Source organism: Anomaloglossus baeobatrachus, assembly GCF_048569485.1.
Source record: "Anomaloglossus baeobatrachus isolate aAnoBae1 chromosome 5 unlocalized genomic scaffold, aAnoBae1.hap1 SUPER_5_unloc_3, whole genome shotgun sequence".
Taxonomy (NCBI): Eukaryota; Metazoa; Chordata; class Amphibia; order Anura; family Aromobatidae; genus Anomaloglossus; species Anomaloglossus baeobatrachus.
In genome coordinates, this window is record NW_027441806.1 from 2,810,984 (window position 1) to 2,837,488 (window position 26,505).

At 42.6% G+C, this 26,505-nt stretch overlaps 1 protein-coding gene across 1 annotated transcript in view; it reads right to left on the reverse strand.

Annotated features, from left to right (window-relative positions):
- Window positions 1-24,809, reverse strand: part of LOC142259168 (uncharacterized) — a 112,859-nt gene extending 88,050 nt beyond the window's left edge. Inside the window, exons 1-2 of the mRNA XM_075331673.1 lie at window positions 24,730-24,809; window positions 11,286-12,149 (exon numbers count right to left, since the gene is read on the reverse strand). Coding sequence (XP_075187788.1) covers window positions 11,286-11,937 — 652 coding nt within the window. The 5' untranslated portion in view covers window positions 11,938-12,149; window positions 24,730-24,809. The remainder of the gene's footprint in view (window positions 1-11,285; window positions 12,150-24,729) is intronic.
- Between the last annotated feature and the right edge of the window lie 1,696 nt (window positions 24,810-26,505).

The following is a 26,505-nucleotide window of genomic DNA, read 5'->3' on the forward strand; positions in this document are numbered from 1 at the left end:
AGAGCGGTCACAATATGGAGTCTCTATAGTAAGAGTGGTCACACTATGGAGTCTCTGTAGTAAGAGCGGTCACAATATGGAGTCTCTGTAGTAAGAGCGGTCACACTATGGAGTCTCTGTAGTAAGAGCGGGCACACTATGGAGTCTCTGTAGTAAGAGCGGGCACACTATGGAGTCTCTGCAGTAAGAGCGGTCACACTATGGAGTCTCTGCAGTAAGAGCAGTCACACTATGGAGTCACTGCAGTAAGAGCAGTCACACTATGGAGTCTCTGTAGTAAGAGCAGTCACACTATGGAGTCTCTGCAGTAAGAGCGGTCACAGTATGAAGTCTCTGCAGTAAGAGCGGTCACACTATGGAGTCTCTGCAGTAAGAGCGGTCACACTATGGAGTCTCTGTAGTAAGAGCGGTCACACTATGGAGTCTCTGAAGTAAGAGCGGTCACACTATGGAGTCTCTGTAGTAAGAGCGGTCACACTATGGAGTCTCTGCAGTAAGAGCGGTCACAATATGGAGTCTCTGTAGTAAGAGCAGTCACAATATGGAGTCTCTGTAGTAAGAGCAGTCACACTATGGAGTCTCTGTAGTAAGAGCAGTCACACTATGGAGTCTCTGCAGTAAAAGCGGTCACGCTATGGAGTCTGTGTAGTAAGAGCAGTCACAATATGGAGTCTCTGTAGTAAGAGCGGTCACAATATGGAGTCTCTGTAGTAACAGCGGTCACACTATGGAGTCTCTGTAGTAAGAGCAGTCACACTATGGAGTCTCTGTAGTAAGAGCGGGCACACTATGGAGTCTCTGCAGTAAGAGCAGTCACACTATGGAGTCTCTGCAGTAACAGCGGTCACACTATGGAGTCTCTGTAGTAAGAGCAGTCACACTATGGAGTCTCTGTAGTAAGAGCGGTCACGCTATGGAGTCTCTGCAGTACGAGCAGTCACACTATGGAGTCTCTGCAGTAAGAGCAGTCACACTATGGAGTCTCTGTAGTAAGAGCAGTCACACTATGGAGTCTCTGTAGTAAGAGCAGTCACACTATGGAGTCTCTGCAGTAAGAGCGGTCACACTATGGAGTTTCTGTAGTAAGAGCGGTCACACTATGGAGTCTCTGTAGTAAGAGCAGTCACAGTATGGAGTCTCTGCAGTAAGAGCGGTCACACTATGGAGTCTCTGCAGTAAGAGCGGTCACACTATGGAGTCTCTGCAGTAAGAGCAGTCACACTATGGAGTCTCTGTAGTAAGAGCAGTCACATTATGGAGTCTCTGTAGTAAGAGCGGTCACACTATGGAGTCTCTGCAGTAAGAGCAGTCACACTGTGGAGTCTGTAGTAAGAGCGGTCACACTATGGAGTCTCTGCAGTAAGAGCAGTCACACTGTGGAGTCTCTGCAGTAAGAGCAGTCACACTATGGAGTCTCTGTAGTAAGAGCGGTCACACTATGGAGTCTCTGTAGTAAGAGCGGTCACACTATGGAGTCTCTGTAGTAAGAGCGGACATACTATGGAGTCTCCGTAGTAAGAGCGGTCACACTATGGAGTCTCTGTAGTAAGAGCAGTCACATTATGGAGTCTCTGTAGTAAGAGCGGTCACACTATGGAGTCTCTGCAGTAAGAGCAGTCACACTGTGGAGTCTCTGCAGTAAGAGCAGTCACACTATGGAGTCTCTGTAGTAAGAGCGGTCACACTGTGGAGTCTCTGTAGTAAGAGCGGTCACACTATGGAGTCTCTGTAGTAAGAGCAGTCACACTATGGAGTCTCTGCAGTAAGAGCAGTCACACTATGGAGTCTCTGTAGTAAGAGCGGTCACACTATGGAGTCTCTGTAGTAAGAGCAGTCACACTATGGAGTCTCTGCAGTAAGAGCGGTCACATTATGGAGTCTCTGTAGTAAGAGCGGTCACACTATGGAGTCTCTGCAGTAAGAGCGGTCACACTATGGAGTCTCTGTAGTAAGAGCGGTCACACTATGGAGTCTCTGCAGTAAGAGCGGTCACACTATGGAGTCTCTGCAGTAAGAGCAGTCACACTATGGAGTCTCTGCAGTAAGAGCAGTCACACTATGGAGTCTCTGTAGTAAGAGCAGTCACACTATGGAGTCTCTGTAGTAAGAGCGGTCACACTATGGAGTCTCTGTAGTAAGAGCAGTCACACTATGGAGTCTCTGCAGTAAGAGCGGTCACATTATGGAGTCTCTGTAGTAAGAGCGGTCACACTATGGAGTCTCTGCAGTAAGAGCGGTCACACTATGGAGTCTCTGTAGTAAGAGCAGTCACGCTATGGAGTCTCTGTAGTAAGAGCAGTCACATTATGGAGTCTCTGTAGTAAGAGCAGTCACACTATGGAGTCTCTGTAGTAAGAGCAGTCACATTATGGAGTCTCTGTAGTAAGAGCGGTCACATTATGGAGTCTCTGTAGTAAGAGCGGTCACACTATGGAGTCTCTGTAGTAAGAGCGGTCACACTATGGAGTCTCTGCAGTAAGAGCGGTCACACTATGGAGTCTCTGTAGTAAGAGCGGTCACGCTATGGAGTCTCTGCAGTAAGAGCAGTCACACTACAGAATCTCTGCGGTAGGAAAGGGATTTCTGAAGATTGATACGGCTGCCGGTCCAATCCTACACTGCTACCTGAGAGGAATAGAGTCCACGGCTCTAACATTTGGAGGCCCTTAGCGAGCCCCGAAACCGGAATTCGAGGACTTTCCTCTTTGCCTCCGTCCGAGACTGAACCCTGCATTCTCCCTCGCTTTGAAGTGAACGTACTAGCATCATACCTGGGTAAGTTGAGCCTTTGATCTCAAAGTGTCTTCTCTTCAAAGAGGGGATAGAAGGAACGAGTCGGTCCTGGGGGGAGATAAACAGGAAACTAGCAATCTCAGGTAGCTTTTAGGCTATGTGCGCACGTTGCGTTTTTTCCCACGTTAACGCTGCGTTTTGAACTGCAGCGTTTCAGTGACAAATTGCATGCGTTCAGCTTCCCCAGCAAAGTCTATGAGCGACAAAAATTAAATGCACACGCTGCGTTGTTTTGGATGCCAAGAATCGTTGCGGAAAAAAAAGCAGCATGTCACTTCTTTTGTGCGTTGTAGCTGCGTTCTCAACCCATTGAAATCAATGATGTGGGTCAAAACGCAACCAAAATGCACTTGGACTGCATTTTTATTGCGTTCCGCATGTTTTTTGACAAACAAAACGCAGGTGTTTTCAGTGTCTCTGTGCCGATGTAGGGTCTTTCTTTGTCAGTTGGTCGCTCTGTCTGTCTCTCTCATACTCACCGATTCCCGATCACCAGCGCTGCGCTGCACAGTTGTCACAAAGCTCCGGCGGATTTTCCTCTTTTGAAAATGCCGGCCACTCATTATTCAATCTCGTATTCTCTACTTTCCCCGCCCACCAGCGCCTATGATTGGTTGCAGTCAGACACACCCCCACACTGAGTGACAGCTGTCTCACTGCAACCAATCACAGTCGCCGGTGGGGGGGGGTGTGGGGTCTATCGTGCAGTAAAATAAATAATTAAAAAAAAAACGATGTGCGATCCACCCCAAATTTTGATACCAGACAAGATAAAGCCACACGGCTGGAGGCTGGTATTCTCAGGATGGGGAGCCCCACGTTATGGTGAGCCCCCCAGCCTAACAATATCAGTCAACAGCTGCCCAGAATTGCTGCATCCAGTCGATGCGACAGTCCCGGGACTCTACCAGACTCATCCTGAATTGCCCTGGTGCGGTGGCAATCGGGGTAATAAGGAGCTAATGGCAGCAGCCCATAGCTGCCACTAAGTCCTAGGTTAATCATGGCAGGCGTCTCCCCGAGATAACTTCCATGATTAACCTGTAAGTTAAAGAAAATAAACAAACACATCCAAAACATCCTTTATTTGGAAGAAAAAAAAAAAAAAAACACCCTCTTTCACCACTTTATTAACCCCCAAATACCGATCCAGATCCGGTGTAATCCACACAACATCCCACGATGCTCTCAGCTCTGCTACATGAAGCTGACAAGAGCGGTCACAGACCAGATCGCTGTCAGCTCCACGCAGCAACTGAAGTAAGCCGCATGATCAGCAATGACGTCACTCAGGTAACCCACGGCCACCGCTGGATCCTCCAACTGTGACAGCAAGTCGCCCGAGTGACTGAAGCGAGTGAAGTGAGATGACGTGACAGGTAAGTTGCGGTCTCGGGTGGAGGACTCCAGCTAGCTGCGGGTAACCTGAGTGACGGCAGCGTTAATCGCACTGCTCACTTCAGTCACTCAGGGGATTAGCGGTCACCGGTGAGTCCTTCACGGGTGACCGCTAAACAGGACGCCACACAGAGCCGCGCGGCGGTATGACAATGAAGTCGGGTGAAGTTCATCCGAGTTCATTCTCATCGCCCGCCTCTGTGTGTCTGCTGTCAGCGGGTATGTAGCAAATCTGAATTGCCGGTGGAACGCACTGTCAAAAATGCATCCAAAATGCCTGGAAAATGCATCCAAAATACATGCGTTGTGGATGCAATTTTTTTTTTTTTTTTTTTTACAAACGCAGTGTCCAGTCTACCAGAGGGTGCGTTCGTTTCCGCACTGCACAGAACGCAACGTGCGCACATTGCCTGATGTTGTTTTATGTTTATTGTTTGTTCGTTTTGTCTCAATTGTGCACACATTATCATCCTGTAAAGTATAATTGCTATAATTTTTTTTTACTTCTATTTTCTACCTTATCTATTTAACTATACTAACCCATTAACTGAAGATCTATCTGCTTGGTATAATTCTGCTCTTCAGCCCATAAGTCATTTTATAACGTCATTTTTTTTCTTCCCCTGTTAAATTGTGATATAACAGGAAAACAAAGAAAAAGGGGGAGTGAGTAGTGTACCTGACTCGGCTGTGAGCTGCAGCTTCGAGCATAGCTGCGGAGCAGAAGTTGACTCACTAGGCTAGGTTCCCATTTCCGTCAATTTGTATCAGTCACAATCCGCGGGTCTTGTAAACAACGGAATCCGTTTGGCGGATTCCATTGTTCCCATATGCTTATATGAGCAGCAGATTGTGACTGATGATGCTGCGCTGCATCCTCCGCCCGACTGATCAGTCGTGGAACGACTGACCGTCGGGCGGCAGGAACGCAGCCTGTAACGTTTTTTGAGCAGCGCAATCCGTATGTTTTCACTGTGCATGCTCATCGGCGGCCGAACGATCAGCTGATCGCCCGGCCACCGGCTATTGGGAACGATCGCTCTCATTAGTCGGCAGCTGGTTTATGAGAGCAATCAGCTGATCTCCCGGCAACTGGCTAATGATTAGCCGGCCGCAGGGACATCAGCTGATCGTTCTCATTAGCCGGCCTCCGGGAGATCAGCTGATCGCTCTCATAAGCCGGCCGCCGGGTGATCAGCTGATCGCTCTCATAAGCAGTCTGCTGGGTGATCAGCTGATCACTCTCATAAGCCGGTCGCCGGAATATCAGCTGATCGCTCTCATAAGCCCGCCGCCGGGAGATCAGCTGATCGCTCTCATTAGCCAGCCGCCGGGAGATCTGATCGCTCTCATTAGCCGGCGTCCGGGAGATCAGCTAATCTTTCACAATAGCCAGCCGCCGAGAGATCAGCTGATCGCTCTCATTAGTCGGCCGCCGGGAAATCAACTGATCGTTCACAATAGCCGGCCGCCATCCGCTTTCTCATCCAATACTTGTCATCCGTTGTACAACGCATCAGTCACATGCGTCAAGCAACGCATGTGACTGATGCAAAACAACGGAAAATATGAACCTAGCCTTAGTGACTCATGGAATTGGAGTCAGTGGAGGGACTGTATAGGCGGTATATCACTTTTCTTTGATATTGGCAATCAGTATGCAGGTATTGAGACTGAGTTTGAATTTTTGTTTTCAGTACCAGCATTAACAGATACTGTAGGTTGGGCTTTGGCCTATAAACAGCAAATAGAAGGTACAAGGATTAATTCACATTTTTGCCCAACGGAAGATAGTTCAAGATTATCCTTAGCTCAAGTAAATACCCAGTTTTCGGAAGAAAATGGTAATGATGCATTGTTGATTTGGCCAGAGGCGCTTGAAAATGTAATGTCTTCCATGTGTACTATTGATAACAGCTATATAGGACGTCTGATGCTTAGGGAGATATCCCAAGCTGCATATGACTTGTGAACATTGTTTTTGCTCAATAACGTTGGTAAAGAAAGGTAGAACACAGGGGTGGTTTTTGTAAAGGATTCATATAGCACCTTTTCCGGCATATAGTTATTCAAAAAGAGTTAAAGAATATAGAGTTATACCTTTACGTGTTGTCCCTCATCCTCATGCAGTAGGAAAGAATTGGAGCTTTAGGGTAAGTTCGCACACTGTGTTTTTTTGACGCTGCATTTGTTTGCCGCATAAAACGCACAAAAAAAAGCACCCGCAACAAAAAAGTCAAACACATGCGTTTTTACCAAGTTTTGGTGCGTTTATGGCTGCGTTTTTGTTCACTGCGTTTTTTTTTTTCAGGGAACAATGCCAATAAAGATTGGTGAAGAATAAAAACAAAACAAAAAAAGGCTCTGTCATTTCCTTCTTCAATATATTCCTCATTCTCCACTAGTGTATGCAGGAGAACAGACAGCTGCAGAACTACAAGGCTCAACATCATCCATCCACTATTGTATGCAGGAGAGCAGACATCAGCTGCAGAACTACAAGGCTCAGCATCCTCCATCCAGGACTATGCAGTTTTTTTTGCCCAAAAAAAAAAAAAAATGACGTGGGCTTCGCCATATTTTTGTATGCTAGCCAGGTACAGCAGGCAAGTATGGGCTGCCCCCAGCTGCCTATTTGTACCTGGCTGGAAACCAAAATTATAGGGAAGGCCTTTTTTTTTTTTTAATTTTTGCATGAATTTTATGACATAATTAAAAAAAAATAAAAAGACGTGGGCTTCGCCCAGTTCTTGTGTCCAGCCAGGTACAACTAGGCAGCTGGGGATGGAATCCGCAGCGCAGGGTGCCCATTCTTTCTGGGCACCCCCGCTGCGAATTGCAGTCCGCAACCGCCCCAGAAAATGGCGCATTCATAGAAGCACCATCTTCTGGCGCTGTATCCAACTCTTACAGCTGCCCTGGTGACGGGTAGCTCGCTGGATAATAATGTGGTTAGGGCTAGCTGTGTATTATCAGCTGGCCCTGAGCCCGAAATTCATGGTGTCACGCCAATATTAGACATGGCCACCATGAATTTCTAGTAAAGATAAAAAAAAAAAACAACACACAGAAAAATATTTTTATTAGAAATAAAACAACAAAATTAGTGACTCCATCTTTATTGAAATAAAGAACCCCACTCCCACCCTCCGCAGTAATCCTGGGTCAAGGGTCTTGCGCCGTCCAATCCAGATCCAATATCATCTGATCGGTTTGCTGGAAGGCGAAGCGATCAGATGATGTGTCAGGTTCAAGGACGTAAATCACATGAGACAGCAGCTGATTGTATAAAAGCCGTTTATACAATCAGCTGATGCATCAGTGGGAAGAAAAAAAAAAAACCACACATCTGTGCAGACTCCCGTCCGATCGCTGCACGACCCGACGGTAATCAGCTTATGAAGTCTCCTGACGGAATCAGCTGATAGTTTAAGTCGGCCGGGTGGTAAAAAGCCGGCCTCACCGCTGGACTAAACTGTCAGCTGATTCCGTCAGGTGACCGCATCAGATGATCAGCGACAGGTCCTGCAGCTATCGGACGTATCCCGGGAGTCTGCACACAGCCAGAGCAGGGGTGGCGGTACCGGGAAGAGGAGCTGGGAGCGGCCATGTTCCGGGAGTCTGCAGACAGGTGAGTATGACTTTTTTTTCTACTGTTCACTTTTGATTTCGCAGCTGCTTCAACCTCCCGTCTGGACATGGCGCCGCACGGGAGCGGACATGTCGCAGGACGGGAGGTGGAAACAGCGGCAGCAGTACCGGGAGGATTCACGCTTCTATGTCCAAGACGAAAGAGCTATCTAAACACACCAGAGGATAAAAAATTATACACCTTCACAAGGCTGGGATAGGATATAGGACAATAGGCAAACAGCTTGGTGAAAAGGCAGCAACTGTTGTCGCAGTTATTGGAAAATGGAAGAAACAGAAGATGACTGTCAATCTTACTTTGTCTGGGGCTCCATGTAAGGAGAGGGTAAGTATAATTCTGAGAAAGGTCAAGAATCAACCCAGAATTACACGGGAGGACCTGGTCAATGACCTGAACAGAGATGGGACCACATTCTCAAATATTGCCGTGACACACTATGCTGTCATGAATTAAAATTCTGCAGGGCACGCAAGGTCCCCCTGCTTATGCCAGCACGTCCAGGCTCATTTGAATCTTGCCAGTGACTATCTGGATGATCCAGAGAAGGTCATGTGGTCAGGAGACCAAAATAGAACTTTTTGGTATTAGAGCATTGAAGATGGGTTATGGCTGGGTTTTCCAGCATGACAATGACCCGAAACACACAGACAGGGCAACTAAGGAGCGGCTTCATATAAAGCATTTCCAAATAGAAAATCTTTGGAAGGAACTGAGACTCAGTGACAGCCCAGAAACCTGAAATATCTGGAGATCTATATGGAGGAGTGAACCAAAATCCCTGCTGCAGTGTGTGCAAACTGGGTCAAGAACTGTAAGAAACGTCTAACCTCTGTAACTCCAAACAAAGGTTTCTTTACCAAATGCTAAGTTCTGTATTTCCATTGTATCAAATACTTATTTCACGTAATAAAATGTAAATTCATTATTTAAAAATCATGCAATGTAATTTTCTGTATTTATGTTTATTCTGTCACAGTTGACGTTACCTACAATAAAAATTACAGCCATCGCCATTCTTTGCAGGTGGGAAAATTTGCAAAATCGGCAGAGAATCAAATTCGAATATTGTAAGAATAAGCTTCTTACCTTTTGATACAGCTTGAGTTGTCTTTCTGAGGAATGGAAGGTGGTTGGATCAGAGATTCTCAGGAATAGTGGGTCGCTGTTCAGGCACCAGGTTTTGTTGTCGCCATTCAGCATGGAACATAGAGTGTGTGTGTGTTCCTAATTAAATTATAGAGATCGTGTATGTATGTATGTATGTATGTAAGTAAAGGAGACGTCGCTTTGAGACAAAGTATCAGACGTAGCCCTCTCTTTGCCTCCAACAAGAAAAAGTATTATATAATCGTCACTCATTTATATAAGACTATACAAACTTTTTAGTTTCACGTTCCTAAACTTCACTTTTAACAAAGAAACAAACTATACATGTCCTTATCTAAGGCTAAGTTCACATTTCCGTTGTTTTGCATCAGTCACATGCGTTACTTGACGCATGTGACTGATGCGTTGTACAACGGATGACAAAGAAAAGAATTTCGGACTCCGTTGTGTGCTGGGGGCGGAGTTCGGGGGGCGGAGCTGAGGACGTCAGTGCCGCGGTCTGCATGGCTGGGGACAGGTGAGTGTGTGTGTGTGTGTGTGTCTACATGCGTGTGTACATGCGGAGTGCGGGAGGGGGCGGAGCCGAGCGGGGCCGTGGAGCTGAGGGCTTCAGTGCCGCGGGGACTGCAGGGCTGGGGACAAGTGAGTGTGTGTGTACACAAGCGGAGTGCGGGAGGGGGCGGAGCCGAGTGGTGAAGTGTCGGCCTCCTTGCACACTGTATCCAGGGTAAATATCGGGTAACTAAAAGCAAAGCACTTTTTGCTTGGTTACCCGATATTTATCTTGGTTGCCAGCATACACCGCTTAGCGCAGGCTCCCTGCACCCGTAACCACTGTAAATATAGGGTAACTAACCAAAGTGCATTGCTTGGTTACCCGATGTTTATCCTGGTTACGGGGGCAGGGAGCCAGAGAGCGCAAGCGCAGCAAAATCCTACGGATCGCGCTACTCAAAAAACGTTACAGGCTGCATTGCTCCCACCCGGCGGTCAGTTAAACGACTGACCGCGACGCAGCGGATGCAACGCAGCATCATCAGTCGCAATCCGTCACTAATAGAAGTCTATTGGGAAAAACAGGATTCCTGCGAAATATTTTGCAGGATACCGTAATTCCTCAAGGCTACGGATTGTGACTGATGCAAAACAGCGGAAATGTGAACTTAGCCTAAAGTAAACAGAAGTCTGTGCTGCATTACACCAGGGGAGACACGGGAGTACAGGCTCTTAGGGGTACTTCTCACATAGCGAGATCGCTGCTGAGTTACAAATTTTGTGACCCACCAGTGACCTCATCAGCGATCTCGTTATGTGTGACACTAAGCAGCGACCTGGCCCCTGCTGTGAAATCGCTGATCGTTACACACAGCTCTGGTTAATTTTTTGGTCGTTGCTCTCCTGCTGTGAAGCACACATCGCTGTGTTTGACAGCGAGAGAGCAACGATCTGAATGTGCAAGGAACAAGGAGCCGGCTTCTGTGGACGCTGGTAACCAAGGTACACATCGGGTAACCAAGCAAAGGCTTTGCTTGGTTACCCGATATTTACCTTGGTTACCAGCGTCCGCAGCTTCTAGAAGCCGGCTCCCTGCACACGTAGCCAAGGTACACATCGGGTAACTATAAGCAAAGCGCTTTGCTTAGTAACCTGATGTGTGCTATGGTTACCAAGCACAGCGTCGTTACACGGGTTGCTGGTGGCTGATCTCTGATTGCTGTGGAGATCTGCCTGATTGACAGCTCACCAGCGACCATGTAGCGACGCTCCAGCGATCCCTGCCAGGTCAGATCGCTGGTGGGATCGCAGGAGCGTCGCTTAAGTGTGACGGTACCCTTACACAAAGACAAAATGGAGTGTAGATTTAACAAGATTTTGCTCTCATTCAACCAATACACAAATGGATGAATAAAAAGAGTACAACTTAGCTATAAAAAAAATTTAAAAAAAAAGTTTTCTCCCCCATCAAAAATAGATAAAAAAAAAAGCGCGTAAAAAATGAATAGTTTGCAAATGATTTATCATAAAGTACACAACCATAATGACCCAGGAAATAAAATGAACTCTTTATTAACAGATAGTAAAAATCTATTAATATTTACTAACACGGACATTCTATTCACCTACTATGGCTTCACTCCTGTGTGAATTCTCTCATGTGTAATAAGATGTGATTTCTGAGCAAAACATTTCCCACATTCTGAACATGAATATGGCTTCACTCCTGTGTGAATTCTCTGATGTATAACAAGATATGATTTCTGAGCAAAACATTTCCCACATTCTAAACATGAATATGACTTCTCTCCTGTGTGACTTCTCTCATGTCTATTAAGACTTGATTTTTTAGCAAAACATTTTCCACATTCTGCACATGAATATGGCTTCTCTCCTGTATGAATTCCCCCATGTTTAACAAGATCTGATTTCTGAGCAAAACATTTCCCACATTCTGAACATGAATATGGCTTCTCTCCTGTGTGAATTCTTTCATGTTTTATGAGATCCGATTTGGTAGCAAAACATGTATCACATTCTTTGCATGAATAAAGTTTTACTCCTGTGTGAATCCTCTCATGTGTAATAAGATTTGATTTCTGAGCAAAACATTTCTCACATTCTGAACATGAATATGGCTTAATTCCTGTGTGAATTCTCTCATGTCTATTAAGTCTTGATTTGTCAGGAAAACATTTCCCACATTCTGCACATGAATATGGCATCACTCCTGTGTGAATTCTCTCATGTGTAATGAGATCGGATTTCTGAGCAAAACATTTTTCACATTCTGAACATGAATATGGCTTCACTCCTGTGTGATTTCTCTCATGTTTAACAAGATTTGATTTGTGAGCAAAACATTTCCTACATTCTGAACATGAATATGGCTTCACTCCTGTGTGATTTCTCTCATGTGTAATAAGACTTGATTTCTGAGCAAAGCATTTCCCACATTCTGAACATGAATATGGTTTTTCTCCTTTGTGCATTCTCTCATGTGTGATGAGATTTGATTTGTTAGCAAAACATTTCTCACATTCTAAACATGAATATGGCTTCCCTCCTGTGTGAATTCTCTCATGTATAATAAGATGTGATTTCTGAGCAAAACATTTTTCACATTCTGAACATGAATATGGCTTCTCTCCTTTGTGACTTTCACTTCCCTTAGCATTCTGTGTTGAACTCCTGGTACCGTCATCTGCCATAAATAAAATTGAAGTTATCAGTTTTTAATAATATAACCTCAAACATACACATAGAAACACACAAATCCATACAAATTCTAAAGTGTGTAGCAAAGTTGTACTTTAAAAGGCCTATGATAAAAAATCCAGTGCAGAAAGGAAGGCATTCTTCAAAGAAAATTTCCATGTGCACAAAAATTGTATAAGGTGGGTACAGACAGCCCCTAGACAGGGGAGAAAAATAGACTAGCGACGCATTTTGACCTTAAGTAACAATAAAATAAGGGTCAGCGCTAGACCCAATGTTGCAATGATTCTGCAGCTAATTTTACTAGGCTAAAAACCCTTTAATGCCCAGAAATAAATTCATCTGTATAATATAGAATTACCTATATGTAAAAATTTGCGCTGAACCACAACAATGCATTGAGAAATAATGTTTTATTCTGTTTTATTCTCCACTCACACCAAAAATATAGAACCTCTGCTAAAACATCACATAACATAAAAAACAAATATACAAGTACTTGATTATGATTTAAAACTACTGATTATAAATCTCAAGAAAGGGTTTTATATGAATCTTTACAAAATACACAAAAGCCCATAATATAGATGAATAATAATTTGTGTTACTACACCAGAGTCCTCAAATGTCACTTTGAGTCACGCACTTCACATAAGCTGCAGTTGCCTTTATAGGGTTAAATATTAACACCACATCTAGCGCATTACCGCCAGATGTGTCCAAAATGTAACAATTCAGCAGGCAATGAAAGTCTCTGCACTATATGTTTGTTTCTTCAGTGCAAGGCTCCAGCAGATTAAAGACAACTTATGCTCTGTGGATTTCAAAGTGTGCCTGAATACAAGTTTACAACGGGACACCACAGATTCTTCCTTTGCAGGCTCCTGGATTCCTAAAAAGCAGATAACACTTCAGTGTTTAAATAACACCTTGAATACACAGGCTCCGGCAGATTAAAGGAATTTCTGCGCTGCCGGTTTTTAATTGTGCCTGATTGCAGGTCCACAGCAGGGCACTGTAAACTTCTCCTGTGCAGGCTCCTGGATTCCTAGAAAGCAGACACCGCTTGATTACCAACCACGGGACTCCAGGGTATAAATGCCTTCCCGGGTAAGAAGTTTGAATGAAGGACACAGTCCACTTATTCTGCCACGGGTAAATTAATACTTTAACCGGTAGACAAGTCTCTATATTGTGGGTTATTATTAAAGGTACCTGATCGCAGAATCTTCAGCGGGGGTGCAGTGATTCCTCCCCTATGTAAGCTCCTGCGTTCCTGTAGTGGAGATACCGCCAAGGCTTTTAGTTTGCAGCAGAGCTCCAAGGTACAAAATCCTTCTAGATTCCGAAGAATTGATTAGGGCATTCACTCTTTCCAGCAGAGTTAAGCTTTGGAGGTTTGAATCCACACACAATCCGGCTGTTCCGCCGTAGAAAGAAAGTAGGTGCAAATGAGCTTGATCCGACGCGCGCGTTTCGGGGGCGTTGCCGGTCCCCTTCCTCAAGGAACTGTGTAGGAGCCTGTGTATTCAAGGTGTTATTTAAACACTGAAGTGTTATCTGCTTTTTAGGAATCCAGGAGCCTGCAAAGGAAGAATCTGTGGTGTCCCGTTGTAAACTTGTATTCAGGCACACTTTGAAATCCACAGAGCATAAGTTGTCTTTAATCTGCTGGAGCCTTGCACTGAAGAAACAAACATATAGTGCAGAGACTTTCATTGCCTGCTGAATTGTTACATTTTGGACACATCTGGCGTTAATGCGCTAGATGTGGTGTTAATATTTAACCCTATAAAGGCAACTGCAGCTTATGTGAAGTGCGTGACTCAAAGTGACATTTGAGGACTCTGGTGTAGTAACACAAATTATTATTCATCTATATTATGGGCTTTTGTGTATTTTGTAAAGATTCATATAAAACCCTTTCTTGAGATTTATAATCAGTAGTTTTAAATCATAATCAAGTACTTGTATATTTGTTTTTTATGTTATGTGATGTTTTAGCAGAGGTTCTATATTTTTGGTGTGAGTGGAGAATAAAACAGAATAAAACATTATTTCTCAATGCATTGTTGTGGTTCAGCGCAAATTTTTACATATAGGTAATTCTATATTATACAGATGCATTTTGACCTTATTACATGGTCTTAGTCATGTAACTGAATAATATAAATGCCAAGTTTAAAAAGACCATTGTGACGACATTTTACTCTGTCAGTGCCTAGCATGGGTTAAGTTTCTTAAAATTCAGCCAGACATGATGATAGTTTGTTTATAAACGGAGGATAAGCTCCTCATTGTTTCTACAAGACTCTTAAGGGTACTTTACATGCTGCGACATCGCTAGCGATCTCATATTCTAGATCGCAAGTGCGATCTTTCGAGATCACACATAGGTCATTTTAAGCATGTGCGATCTTTCGAGATCGCACTTGCGATCTAGAATTTCATATCGCTAACGAGATCGCTAGCGATGTAACAGCATGTAAAGTACCCTTTAGGAGTCTTGTGTTAAAGTTCTTGTTGACTCATGTAATTGCATTGGTCAGTGAAGGTCAGATATCCAGACAAATCAAGTCTGCGAACCTCCCATTAAATTACGTGTATTGCTAGATGCAATGTAACTTAGCTGTCACTCCCTCGTCTCTGCCAGAGACCATTACTGCTAGGGATATTTTATATACAGCTTGAAATCTAGCCAATAAGAGCCCAGTCTTATCCACCAATCGTGAAGTCTCCAATGGTCTGAATGGAGAGCTCAGGGGTATAAGATGGAGGACTGTCCATTGCCCGGGCAGACTCTTTCTACATGATACCAATCTAGGATCTTCGGATCCGATTGGCAAGCCATAACCGAACCTGGATTATTATACTACATGGACTTCAGCATCGAATGCAAGGATGCCGCTGAGATACCAAGGACTACCTAAGGAAGGAATCCAGCTTGAGACAATCCAGTCACCTGCCTACAGGCTTTGCGGTCCTCAGCCAACTCCTAAATCCGGCGATATTCCATTTGGTGGTGCCCGTCGAAAGCGGGGTGCTGCTGGTTTGGAGTAAGTAGCCCTGGAAGCTCTGAGGCACGGACATTCTAATCCCTGGTGAGCAGCGGAAGGGCGAGAAACTTGCTGGTTACATTCTGTGGTTTTTCTGGTTATGTGTCATATGCCGTTAATTGATTGGGGATCCAATAAAGTCTTAACATTGTGGTTCCCTCACCCTGTGTTGTCTGAGTAGTGTTCAGTCCACGGTTAAGGAGGTCGGGCGTTCAGTTGGGATGAGCCCTGGGCCACGCTGTCTTTCTAAAGGCGGCCGGGCCAGCGGACGAGAGCACCCACTGACCCCCGTGTCTCCACAAGAGAGCACCCACTGACCCCCGTGTCTCCACAAGAGAGCACCCACTGACCCCCGTGTCTCCACAACCATTTCATTCATATCATACTCAACACCACATGTGAAATGAAATGTCCGCTGGTGCAGATCCTGTTAACTCTTTCTTGCCTTCATTAAATTCCACGATCTGGTTCATTTTAGGAATCTATAAAAACTAGACACTGTCAGAAGAGCAGTAAACTGTACAAATACCAACTATACAAACTTATATTACGTATATGTTACACAGATTTATTTTTTCATCATAAAAAAGATAAAAACTTCATAAACCTACTGTCAATATATAAAATTTATAGAAACCGCAATGCCCTCATGAATATTTCCTATATACCATATGTCTTAATAAGTAGATGTTAGTAGGACTTTATGACTTTATTTTTGCTATAGGCTTGATTCAATAGAAATAAATACAGATACCAGAGACACTCTTTTGGGAGAAAATCATCCGTAGATTATCCAAATCCAAGCTCTATGTGGTTGTACCATGTGTATATTTTAAGGATCTAGTATTCCATTATGGGAAAATCTCCATATACAGTATTCACCGATCTATATAGTGCATAAAAAAATCACATATTTCTTATATGCACAATATCCTATTGGATGGATTCTGATAGAATTATGTAGCATAATTATCCCTATAACTTGGACTAAAAAAAAATTTAAAAAAACTATAGTCCGGGAGATTCAATGCCTTAAATGAATTGAGGAAAAACAAAAGCAGACATGAGAGGAGCGATTATAATTTTGGATACTGAACTATACCTCAAATGGTGCTCACTCTCCCCAGTCTCACAAGCTCATTGACTTGGAGTAACCCTTGACTCTATCCTTCAAGCCACACATCCAAGCCCTCTTCACCTCATGTCGACTACAACTCAAAAATATCTCCCGGATCCTTGCCTTCCTTAATCAAGAATCCGGAAAAACATTAATACATGCCCTCATCATCTCCCGCCTCGACTACTGCAACCTCCTGCTCTCTGGCCTCCCTTCCAACACTCTTGCACCCCTCCAATCTATCCTAAACTCTGTGGCCCGCTTGATCCACCTCTCCCCTCGCTATTCCCCAGCCTCACCACTCTGACAACCCCTTCACTGGCTTCCCATCGCCCAAAGACTCCAGTTCAGAACATTAACCATGACATACAAAGCCATCCACAACCTGTCTCCTCCTTACATCTCTGACCTAGTCTCCCGGTACCTGCACGCAACCTCAGATCCTCACAAGATCTCCTTCTCTACTCCTCTCTCATCTCCTCTTCCCACAATCGCATACAAGATTTCTCCTGTGCCTCCCCCATACTCAGGAACGCTCTACCCCAACATAGCAGACTCTCTCCTACAGTGGAAAGCTTAAAGAGGAACCTGAAGACCCACCTCATCCGACAAGCCTACAACCTACAATAACCCTCAGTCCAGTACACCACTGTGCAACCACCTCTGTCCTCACCTATTGTACCCTCACCCATTCCCTGTAGACTGTGAGCCCTCGCGGACAGGGTCCTCTCTCCTCCTATACCAGTCTGTTTTGTACTGTTGATGATTGTTGTACTAGTTTTTATGTATACCCTTTTTACTTGTAAAGCGCCATGGAATTAATGGCGCTATAATAATATATAATAATAATAATAAAAATGCAATTTGGAACTACTTGATGATTCAACAACATTTTGGAGGGGGACCCCACTTTGAAATTTCAAAGAGATCTCTTTCAATTATTGAGGGATGGTCTAAGTATGGGGTGATTACACAAAAAAGTTTTGATTTTCTGTACATAGAAAATCCAATTGTCCCCAGCTTTCATTCCCTACCAAAGATCCATAAGGAAGGGGGGGGGGGTTCCCCTAAATTTAGGCCCATAGTGGCCAGTATTGGGTCTTTGAATGAAAGGATTGGATCACTGTTAAAAACTGGATTAGAGGAGGTGAAAAAACTAGAAAGAAATTCTCTAATTCTAGATAAAAATCAAACAGAAACTAAATGGTAATGATTTGGGAGGAATTAATTTTATAACAAATTATAGCCAGGACTATTATGAAATTGTTGCGAAAATCAAATTTTTTTTGCCGATGTTGTATACTGACACAGTGGTTAAAACGGTTTTGGAAAATAATAAGATTGATTTCATCCCCAAAAGAGCCCCAACAATAAGCAGTATGGTTTCCCCAAGTCTATCTGAAATTTCAGCAGATATGCCATCAGAGACCTGGCTCAGTATTCATGGATTCTACAAATGTGGACACAACATATGCTTGTGTTGCACATTTGTGAATAAATGCAAGAATTTTGCCTCCGGAGTTGATGGGAAAACGTATCCGCTGGAGCAGTTTCTTAATTGCAGCTCCTCTGGTGTGGTCTACCTCATTACTTGCACGGATTGTTCTAAACAATATGTGGGTTGCACTGTAGGTGCGTTAAAAAAAAAGAGAATTAGAAGACATGTCGCGGATGCCACAGGTGCACCCAAAGTGGGCATTTCTGCAGTTTCTCGTCACTTTATGGAGGTACATAGGGGAGAAAATAAATTCTTTAAGTTCAATGCTATTGAGAAAGTCAGAAGACCCACCAGAGGAGGAAACTATAGGAAATTGCTTTTGGGAAGAGAGTCTTATTGGATGTTTGCATTGGGCTCCAGACAGGCTGGAGGTTGAAATATCCGCAGGGACTTGATTTTGCAGTATAGGTGAATTTATTCATTTTGACATGTTGTTTTCCACCTCAACTCAGAGATAATGTATAGTGAATATTTTGGGTCAATGTACACGATTCCTTTTTTTTCCGCTCTCTCACTCTCTTTCCTGGGCTTGTGCACACTGACACAGCGATCTCGCATACGTGACTATTTATTCCCATTGTTATATCCCTTATAAATTGTCTAGTTTATTCAAATATTAAGACTTATATTATAAAGGTAGTTAAATGATGATCTTTTTTTTTTTTTAAATATAGATAAGATAGGAGAGTGTTTGGAAATCATATTATAAAGTCTCAGAAACATTCATTTGATAAGACATGTGGTATATAAGAAATATTCATGAAAGTACTGCGGCTCTTATGCGGCATGTGGTTTGATAGTGTGTGTACAAGGCTTTTTTGCAGATAGCATGATAAACCTTTACAGCATGTACAGTGCCTTACGAAAGTAGAGGGAGAGAGGGGCACAGGGTAGCCAGTAGTGGCAGATAAGAGCCTTGGGCTATGTGCCCACGGAGAAAGTGTCCTGCGGATATATCCGCAGGAGCTCCCAGAAATCCGCAGCACAACTGTCTGTTTTCATGCTGCCTTTCCAACGCGTTTCAGAGACTGGAACCGTCTCCTTCCTCAGGGAAAAAAGAAATCATGCAGCTGTCTAACAGTCAAGTGTTATAAAGGAGAATGAAGACTGCCACGTTGACAGCCATGACGTCATCCACCCACTCTGCCTTCAGGGCAATGACTCATAGACACGTGGAGAATATACAGAAAAAAACCACAATTAAAAACAACAAAAAGTTGTAAAATACAAATTACTGCATGCAAATGAAAATAAAAATATACATTTTTAAAATTTTTAAAACAAGTCTTTCGTGGTCCATTTTTGACATATAGAATTTAAGATCTACAAAAAAAGGGGGGGGTTAAAATGGAAATGGAGAGGTACGAACCTATGGCCAAAAACTAGTATGCATGGGGATTAAACCACCAAACCATTCCTCCAAATGTATCTGGTTGGATTGGTGGAAATGGGGATGGAATGACATGAAGTGGCACAAAGAGATCAATTGATGAAGGCAAACGCCCTTAAGACATGTGAAAATGTAATAAATTTCCATGTATATATGAACTGTAGAATTGTGCAAGTACAAAACGTGACAATTTGTTAGATCCATTAGATGCATCAAGCTTTCCTGCTTGGAAGGATCAAAATGAACAATTTGACACAAAAAGGGGCTGATGTTAAAAGATCTGACATGAAATGGAAAGAAACCGCATCTATAGAAGGGAGCAAGTGCCAGTGGAGACGGGGTGAAATAAGTTCAGACCGTGGGAAAAAATCAACTGCGCAAGCGCATGGAAGGGATATAACCTTGCCGGGGTGAGAAAAGTTCAGACCGCAAGGAAAAGTGCTCAGTGGCACAGAGTGGAGCGTGAATATACCAGTGAAAACACTGTGCAAAGGTGGAGGGTGTTCGTAGCTAATAATTAAACTGATACAATTGTCGGGAAGAGTGATGGATCCCAAATGGGGGTAAAATACTTATGGAAATAAAACACTCCAAAAAAAAGGGTTTTTTTTCACCAAGATAAAGAAAGAAAAAGGGTGGAAATCATACGGGGATGAGGAGTACATGAAGCTGACGGAAATACCGGCATTTCTATATAGGAGAGGAGTCAGGAGAAAAAAGAAAGGTCCGAATGTGTTTATAAATATTAGGAAATATTAAGAAAAATAAAATATATTACATATAAAGATGAAGATTCATTAATACCGATTATTATTATCTTTTGAATTTATTTAAAAGGGAAAGTATTGAATATTAATAGATTAATACTTTAAAATTGAAGCGAAAAACACGCTGGAAAAATGAAACTAGCGAATCATAAACATATGTTAAAAATGTAAAAATTACAAATGGCTTGCCAAAGGCACTGTGGAGGACAAAGTCCCTTTACTCATAAGAAAGGATGTTTGTCCCTTTTTACATTGAAATGTGGCTATTCACAAAATTGCACCATGACCGATTTTTAAAATTATAAAAGTATGAAAAATCTTACCCGTAGGTTTGGATTACAAATATCTAGGGGCGGTTTGCATTGCCAGGGCTATAAAAAGACTAAAACAGACCATAAAACACTGATTTTAAATAGAGTAAAAAGCACCAACAACAGACATAAAGGTATTAGACAGCACATTGACATGGATGTAAAATAATAAATTATGAATTAATAAATTAATAAAATAAATCGGAGACTTCGTTAAGGCCAAATGGTTTCAGGGTATTTAATTTATAAATCCAGAAAGTCTCTTTTCTGCTGAGGGTTTCAGCCCTATTGTGTACAGCAGGGTCAATCTGTTCAATTGGTGTAACTTTAAAATCAGGATTTTTATTATGCTGTATAACACAATGTTTAGAAAGGCCATGTAAAAGGAAGCCCGTTTTTATATTGTGGCGATGCGAATTTAATCTGTTGTGTAGTGCTTGGCTCGTTCTGCCCACATACTGTTTGCCGCATATGCAATCAACCAGATAGATAACAAAATTTGATTGGCATGTCAAATGATTTTTTATCTTAAAAGATTCCTTCCCATTGGATGCGCAAAAAGAAGTTCTCCCATGGTGAATGGTTTTACAACACAAGCAATTTCTGGAGCCGCATCTAAATACACCCACTGGGGCTGAAAAAGAGTTTTTTAAGGTGGGTTTAGACCTTAATTTGCTGGGTGCTAATATATTTTTGATGGTGGGTGCTCGTCTGAATGTCACACCCGGGGAGGGAGGAAGTATAGGACTCAGGATGGGGTCATTCCGTAGGATCTCCCAATGCTTGGCCAGGATATTTTTAATCGACCTATTATCACTACTGAAGGTAGTGATAAGGTTCAGGCTGAAATCCTGCTTGGCCTTTTTTCTAACACAATTATTGGTGAGAGTGCTTTTATCATTTCTTTGCTCAATGGGGGGCAAACTTGAACGGGTCTTAATGAGGTCTATTTGCTTTAGTTTAGAGGATTCTTTAAAAGCCCTCCGGATAAGGGGTTTGGGGTATCCTTTTTCCTCAAAACGTTGTTTCAATATAACCACCTGATCATTAAAATCATTGTCCTGAGTACAGTTCCTCCTGATTCTTTTGTACTGGTTTAGAGGGATATTCTGCAGCCATTTATTGTAATGTTCACTATTGTAGTCAATGTAGCTGTTGGCATCAACCTTTTTGAAATGGGTTTTGGTGAAAATCTTGTGGTCCTGGTGGAAAATGACCAAATCTAAAAAGTGTATGCTATCATGGCATACTGATGAAGTGAAGTTGAGACCCCAATCGTTGCTGTTAAGGTCATCAAGGAGAATTGTGATGTCAGAATAGCTGCTGTCCCAGATAATGAACAGGTCGTCTATGAACCTTTTATAAAGGACAATGCCCCCTTTGTGCCGGCTACCCGTGATAAAAATCATTTCAAAAATCCCCATGAACAAATTTGCATAGGAGCATGCAGCCTTCGACCCCATGGCCGTTCCGAGTCGCTGATGGTATATTACATTATTAAAAGTAAAAAAATTATTGTGAAGAATAAAATTCATGCCTTCCAGAATGAAACTCCTTTGTATAAGTGGAATATTAGCATCATTCTCCAGAAATAGGGAAATACAGAACAAGCCAAGATGATGCTGTATATTTGAGTATAAAGAGGCCACATCTATGGTTACAAACACGTAAGAATCTTTCCATACAATATCACTGATATTCTCTATGAGATGAGCAGAGTCCCTAATGTGGCTATTTAATCTTACCACATATGGTTGCAGGAATAGATCTATATAGTTAGCAAGATTGGAAGTCAAAGAGTCAATACCCGCAATTATAGGTCTACCTGGGGGGTTTTGGATGTCTTTGTGAATCTTGGGTAGATGATAAAAAAATGCCATTATTGGATTTTTAATTTGCAGGAATCTCTTTTCAGTGGGATTCAAGATGTTCCTTTCAATTGCTTTGTGGATGAGCATATTATAGGCAACAATAGCCTGGTCATATTCCACTCTATCTGCAATTCTATAGTAGATCGGGTCTGACAGAATCCGATGGGCCTCTTTTAGGTAGTCAGTACGGTTTTGGATTACAATTCCACCCCCTTTGTCGGCTGCTCTAATGACTATGGTACTATTATTTTTTAAGGTTGACAGGGCTTCCCTTTCACAAAAGGATAGATTGTATTTAGTTTTCCTTTTTTGATTAATGGTTTCTTTGAGATCTGACAACACCAAATCACAAAACGTTTTTAAAAAATGCCCTTTACTTTGTGTTGGATAGAACCTGGATTTAGGTTTGACTGCCACATGGAGAAATGGGGTATTCTCAGCAGTAGTGATGGAAGGGGTGTTTTCACCTTTGAGTAAAAAATGCCTTTTTAGTGTCAGCCTCCTGACGAAGCTTTGAACATCCAAGAAAGTATCAAAATCTTTGGATCTAAATGAGGGGCAAAACGATAGACCTTTATTAAGTACCCTATTTTCTGCTTCACTAAGAGTGTAATTGGAAAGATTAAAAATATTATTGGTGTCCCTAGTGGAATTACTATAATAATCTGCAGATACTGAGGTGTTGGAGTCTGGAACGCCTTTAATAATGGTAGTATTTAGATGGCCCTTTTTTCTTTTTTGTTTAGACTTGAGCCCTGCTCTTGTTCCTCTATAGTGCTTTTTCTTTTCTTGGTAGATGGTTTTGGGGTTAAAAAATCCGTTATTAGGTTAGTTTTTGGGAATTTGGCCGATGGGAGAAAAGGGACAAGTGGAGCGGTCATTTTGGTATTATCAATTACTCGGAACGGCCATGGGGTCGAAGGCTGCATGCTCCTATGCAAATTTGTTCATGGGGATTTTTGAAATGATTTTTATCACGGGTAGCCGGCACAAAGGGGGCATTGTCCTTTATAAAAGGTTCATAGACGACCTGTTCATTATCTGGGACAGCAGCTATTCTGACATCACAATTCTCCTTGATGACCTTAACAGCAACGATTGGGGTCTCAACTTCACTTCATCAGTATGCCATGATAGCATACACTTTTTAGATTTGGTCATTTTCCACCAGGACCACAAGATTTTCACCAAAACCCATTTCAAAAAGGTTGATGCCAACAGCTACATTGACTACAATAGTGAACATTACAATAAATGGCTGCAGAATATCCCTCTAAACCAGTACAAAAGAATCAGGAGGAACTGTACTCAGGACAATGATTTTAATGATCAGGTGGTTATATTGAAACAACGTTTTGAGGAAAAAGGATACCCCAAACCCCTTATCCGGAGGGCTTTTAAAGAATCCTCTAAACTAAAGCAAATAGACCTCATTAAAGGTCCAGTCACACTAAGCAACTTACCAGCGATCCCAACAACGATAGGGATCGCTGGTAAGTTGCTAGGAGGTTGCTGGTGAGCTGTCACACTGCGACGCTCCAGCGATCCCACCAGCAACCTGACCTGGCAGGGATCGCTGGAGCGTGGCTACACGAGTTGCTGGTGAGCTCACCAGCAACCAGTGACCAGCCCCCAGTCTCCTAGTTACAGCACACATCAGGTTAATTAACCCGATGTGTGCTGCAGCTAAATGTGCACAGAGCAGGGAGCAGCGCACACTGCTTAGTGCTGGCTCCTTGCTCTCCTAGTTACAGCACACATCGGGTTAATTGCCTGATGTGTGCTGCAGCTAAATGTGCACAGAGCAGGGAGCAGCGCACACTGCTTAGCGCTGGCTCCTTGCTCTCCTAGTTACAGCACACATCGGGTTAATTACCTGATGTGTGCTGCAGCTAAATGTGCACAGAGCAGGAGCCGGCAGCACAGGCAGTGAGAGCAGGAGACTGGTATCAAAGGTAAATATCGGGTAACCAAGGACAGGGCTTCTTGGTTACCCGATGTTTACATTAGTTACCAGCCTCAGCAGAAGCTGGCTCCCTGCTCACTGCACATTAGTTGTTGCTGTCTCGCTGTCACACACAGCGATCTGTGCTTCACAGCAGGACAGCAACAACTAAAAAATGGCCCAGGACATTCAGCAACAACCAACGACCTCACAGCAGGGGCCAGGTTGTTGCTGGATGTCACACACAGCAACATCGCTAGCAACGTCACAAAAGTTGTTCGTTACCAGCGATGTTGCTAGCGATGTTGCTTAGTGTGACGGGGCCTTAAGACCCGTTCAAGTTTGCCCCCCATTGAGCAAAGAAATGATAAAAGCACTCTCACCAATAATTGTGTTAGAAAAAAGGCCAAGCAGGATTTCAGCCTGAACCTTATCACTACCTTCAGTAGTGATAATAGGTCGATTAAAAATATCCTGGCCAAGCATTGGGAGATCCTACGGAATGACCCCATCCTGAGTCCTATACTTCCTCCCTCCCCGGGTGTGACATTCAGACGAGCACCCACCATCAAAAATATATTAGCACCCAGCAAATTAAGGTCTAAACCCACCTTAAAAAACTCTTTTTCAGCCCCAGTGGGTGTATTTAGATGCGGCTCCAGAAATTGCTTGTGTTGTAAAACCATTCACCATGGGAGAACTTCTTTTTGCGCATCCAATGGGAAGGAATCTTTTAAGATAAAAAATCATTTGACATGCCAATCAAATTTTGTTATCTATCTGGTTGATTGCATATGCGGCAAACAGTATGTGGGCAGAACGAGCCAAGCACTACACAACAGATTAAATTCGCATCGCCACAATATAAAAACGGGCTTCCTTTTACATGGCCTTTCTAAACATTGTGTTATACAGCATAATAAAAATCCTGATTTTAAAGTTACACCAATTGAACAGATTGACCCTGCTGTACACAATAGGGCTGAAACCCTCAGCAGAAAAGAGACTTTCTGGATTTATAAATTAAATACCCTGAAACCATTTGGCCTTAACGAAGTCTCCGATTTATTTTATTAATTTATTAATTCATAATTTATTATTTTACATCCATGTCAATGTGCTGTCTAATACCTTTATGTCTGTTGTTGGTGCTTTTTACTCTATTTAAAATCAGTGTTTTATGGTCTGTTTTAGTCTTTTTATAGCCCTGGCAATGCAAACCGCCCCTAGATATTTGTAATCCAAACCTACGGGTAAGATTTTTCATACTTTTATAATTTTAAAAATCGGTCATGGTGCAATTTTGTGAATAGCCACATTTCAATGTAAAAAGGGACAAACATCCTTTCTTATGAGTAAAGGGACTTTGTCCTCCACAGTGCCTTTGGCAAGCCATTTGTAATTTTTACATTTTTAACATATGTTCATGATTCGCTAGTTTCATTTTTCCAGCGTGTTTTTCGCTTCAATTTTAAAGTATTAATCTATTAATATTCAATACTTTCCCTTTTAAATAAATTCAAAAGATAATAATAATCGGTATTAATGACTCATCATCTTTATATGTAATATATTTTATTTTTCTTAATATTTCCTAATATTTATAAACACATTCGGACCTTTCTTTTTTCTCCTGACTCCTCTCCTATATAGAAATGCCGGTATTTCCGTCAGCTTCATGTACTCCTCATCCCCGTATGATTTCCACCCTTTTTCTTTCTTTATCTTGGTGAAAAAAAACCCTTTTTTTTGGAGTGTTTTATTTCCATAAGTATTTTACCCCCATTTGGGATCCATCACTCTTCCCGACAATTGTATCAGTTTAATTATTAGCTACGAACACCCTCCACCTTTGCACAGTGTTTTCACTGGTATATTCACGCTCCACTCTGTGCCACTGAGCACTTTTCCTTGCGGTCTGAACTTTTCTCACCCCAGCAAGGTTATATCCCTTCCATGCGCTTGCGCAGTTGATTTTTTCCCACGGTCTGAACTTATTTCACCCCGTCTCCACTGGCACTTGCTCCCTTCTATAGATGCGGTTTCTTTCCATTTCATGTCAGATCTTTTAACATCAGCCCCTTTTTGTGTCAAATTGTTCATTTTGATCCTTCCAAGCAGGAAAGCTTGATGCATCTAATGGATCTAACAAATTGTCACGTTTTGTACTTGCACAATTCTACAGTTCATATATACATGGAAATTTATTACATTTTCACATGTCTTAAGGGCGCTTGCCTTCATCAATTGATCTCTTTGTGCCACTTCATGTCATTCCATCCCCATTTCCACCAATCCAACCGGATACATTTGGAGGAATAGTTTGGTGGTTTAATCCCCATGCATACTAGTTTTTGGCCATAGGTTCGTACCTCTCCATTTCCATT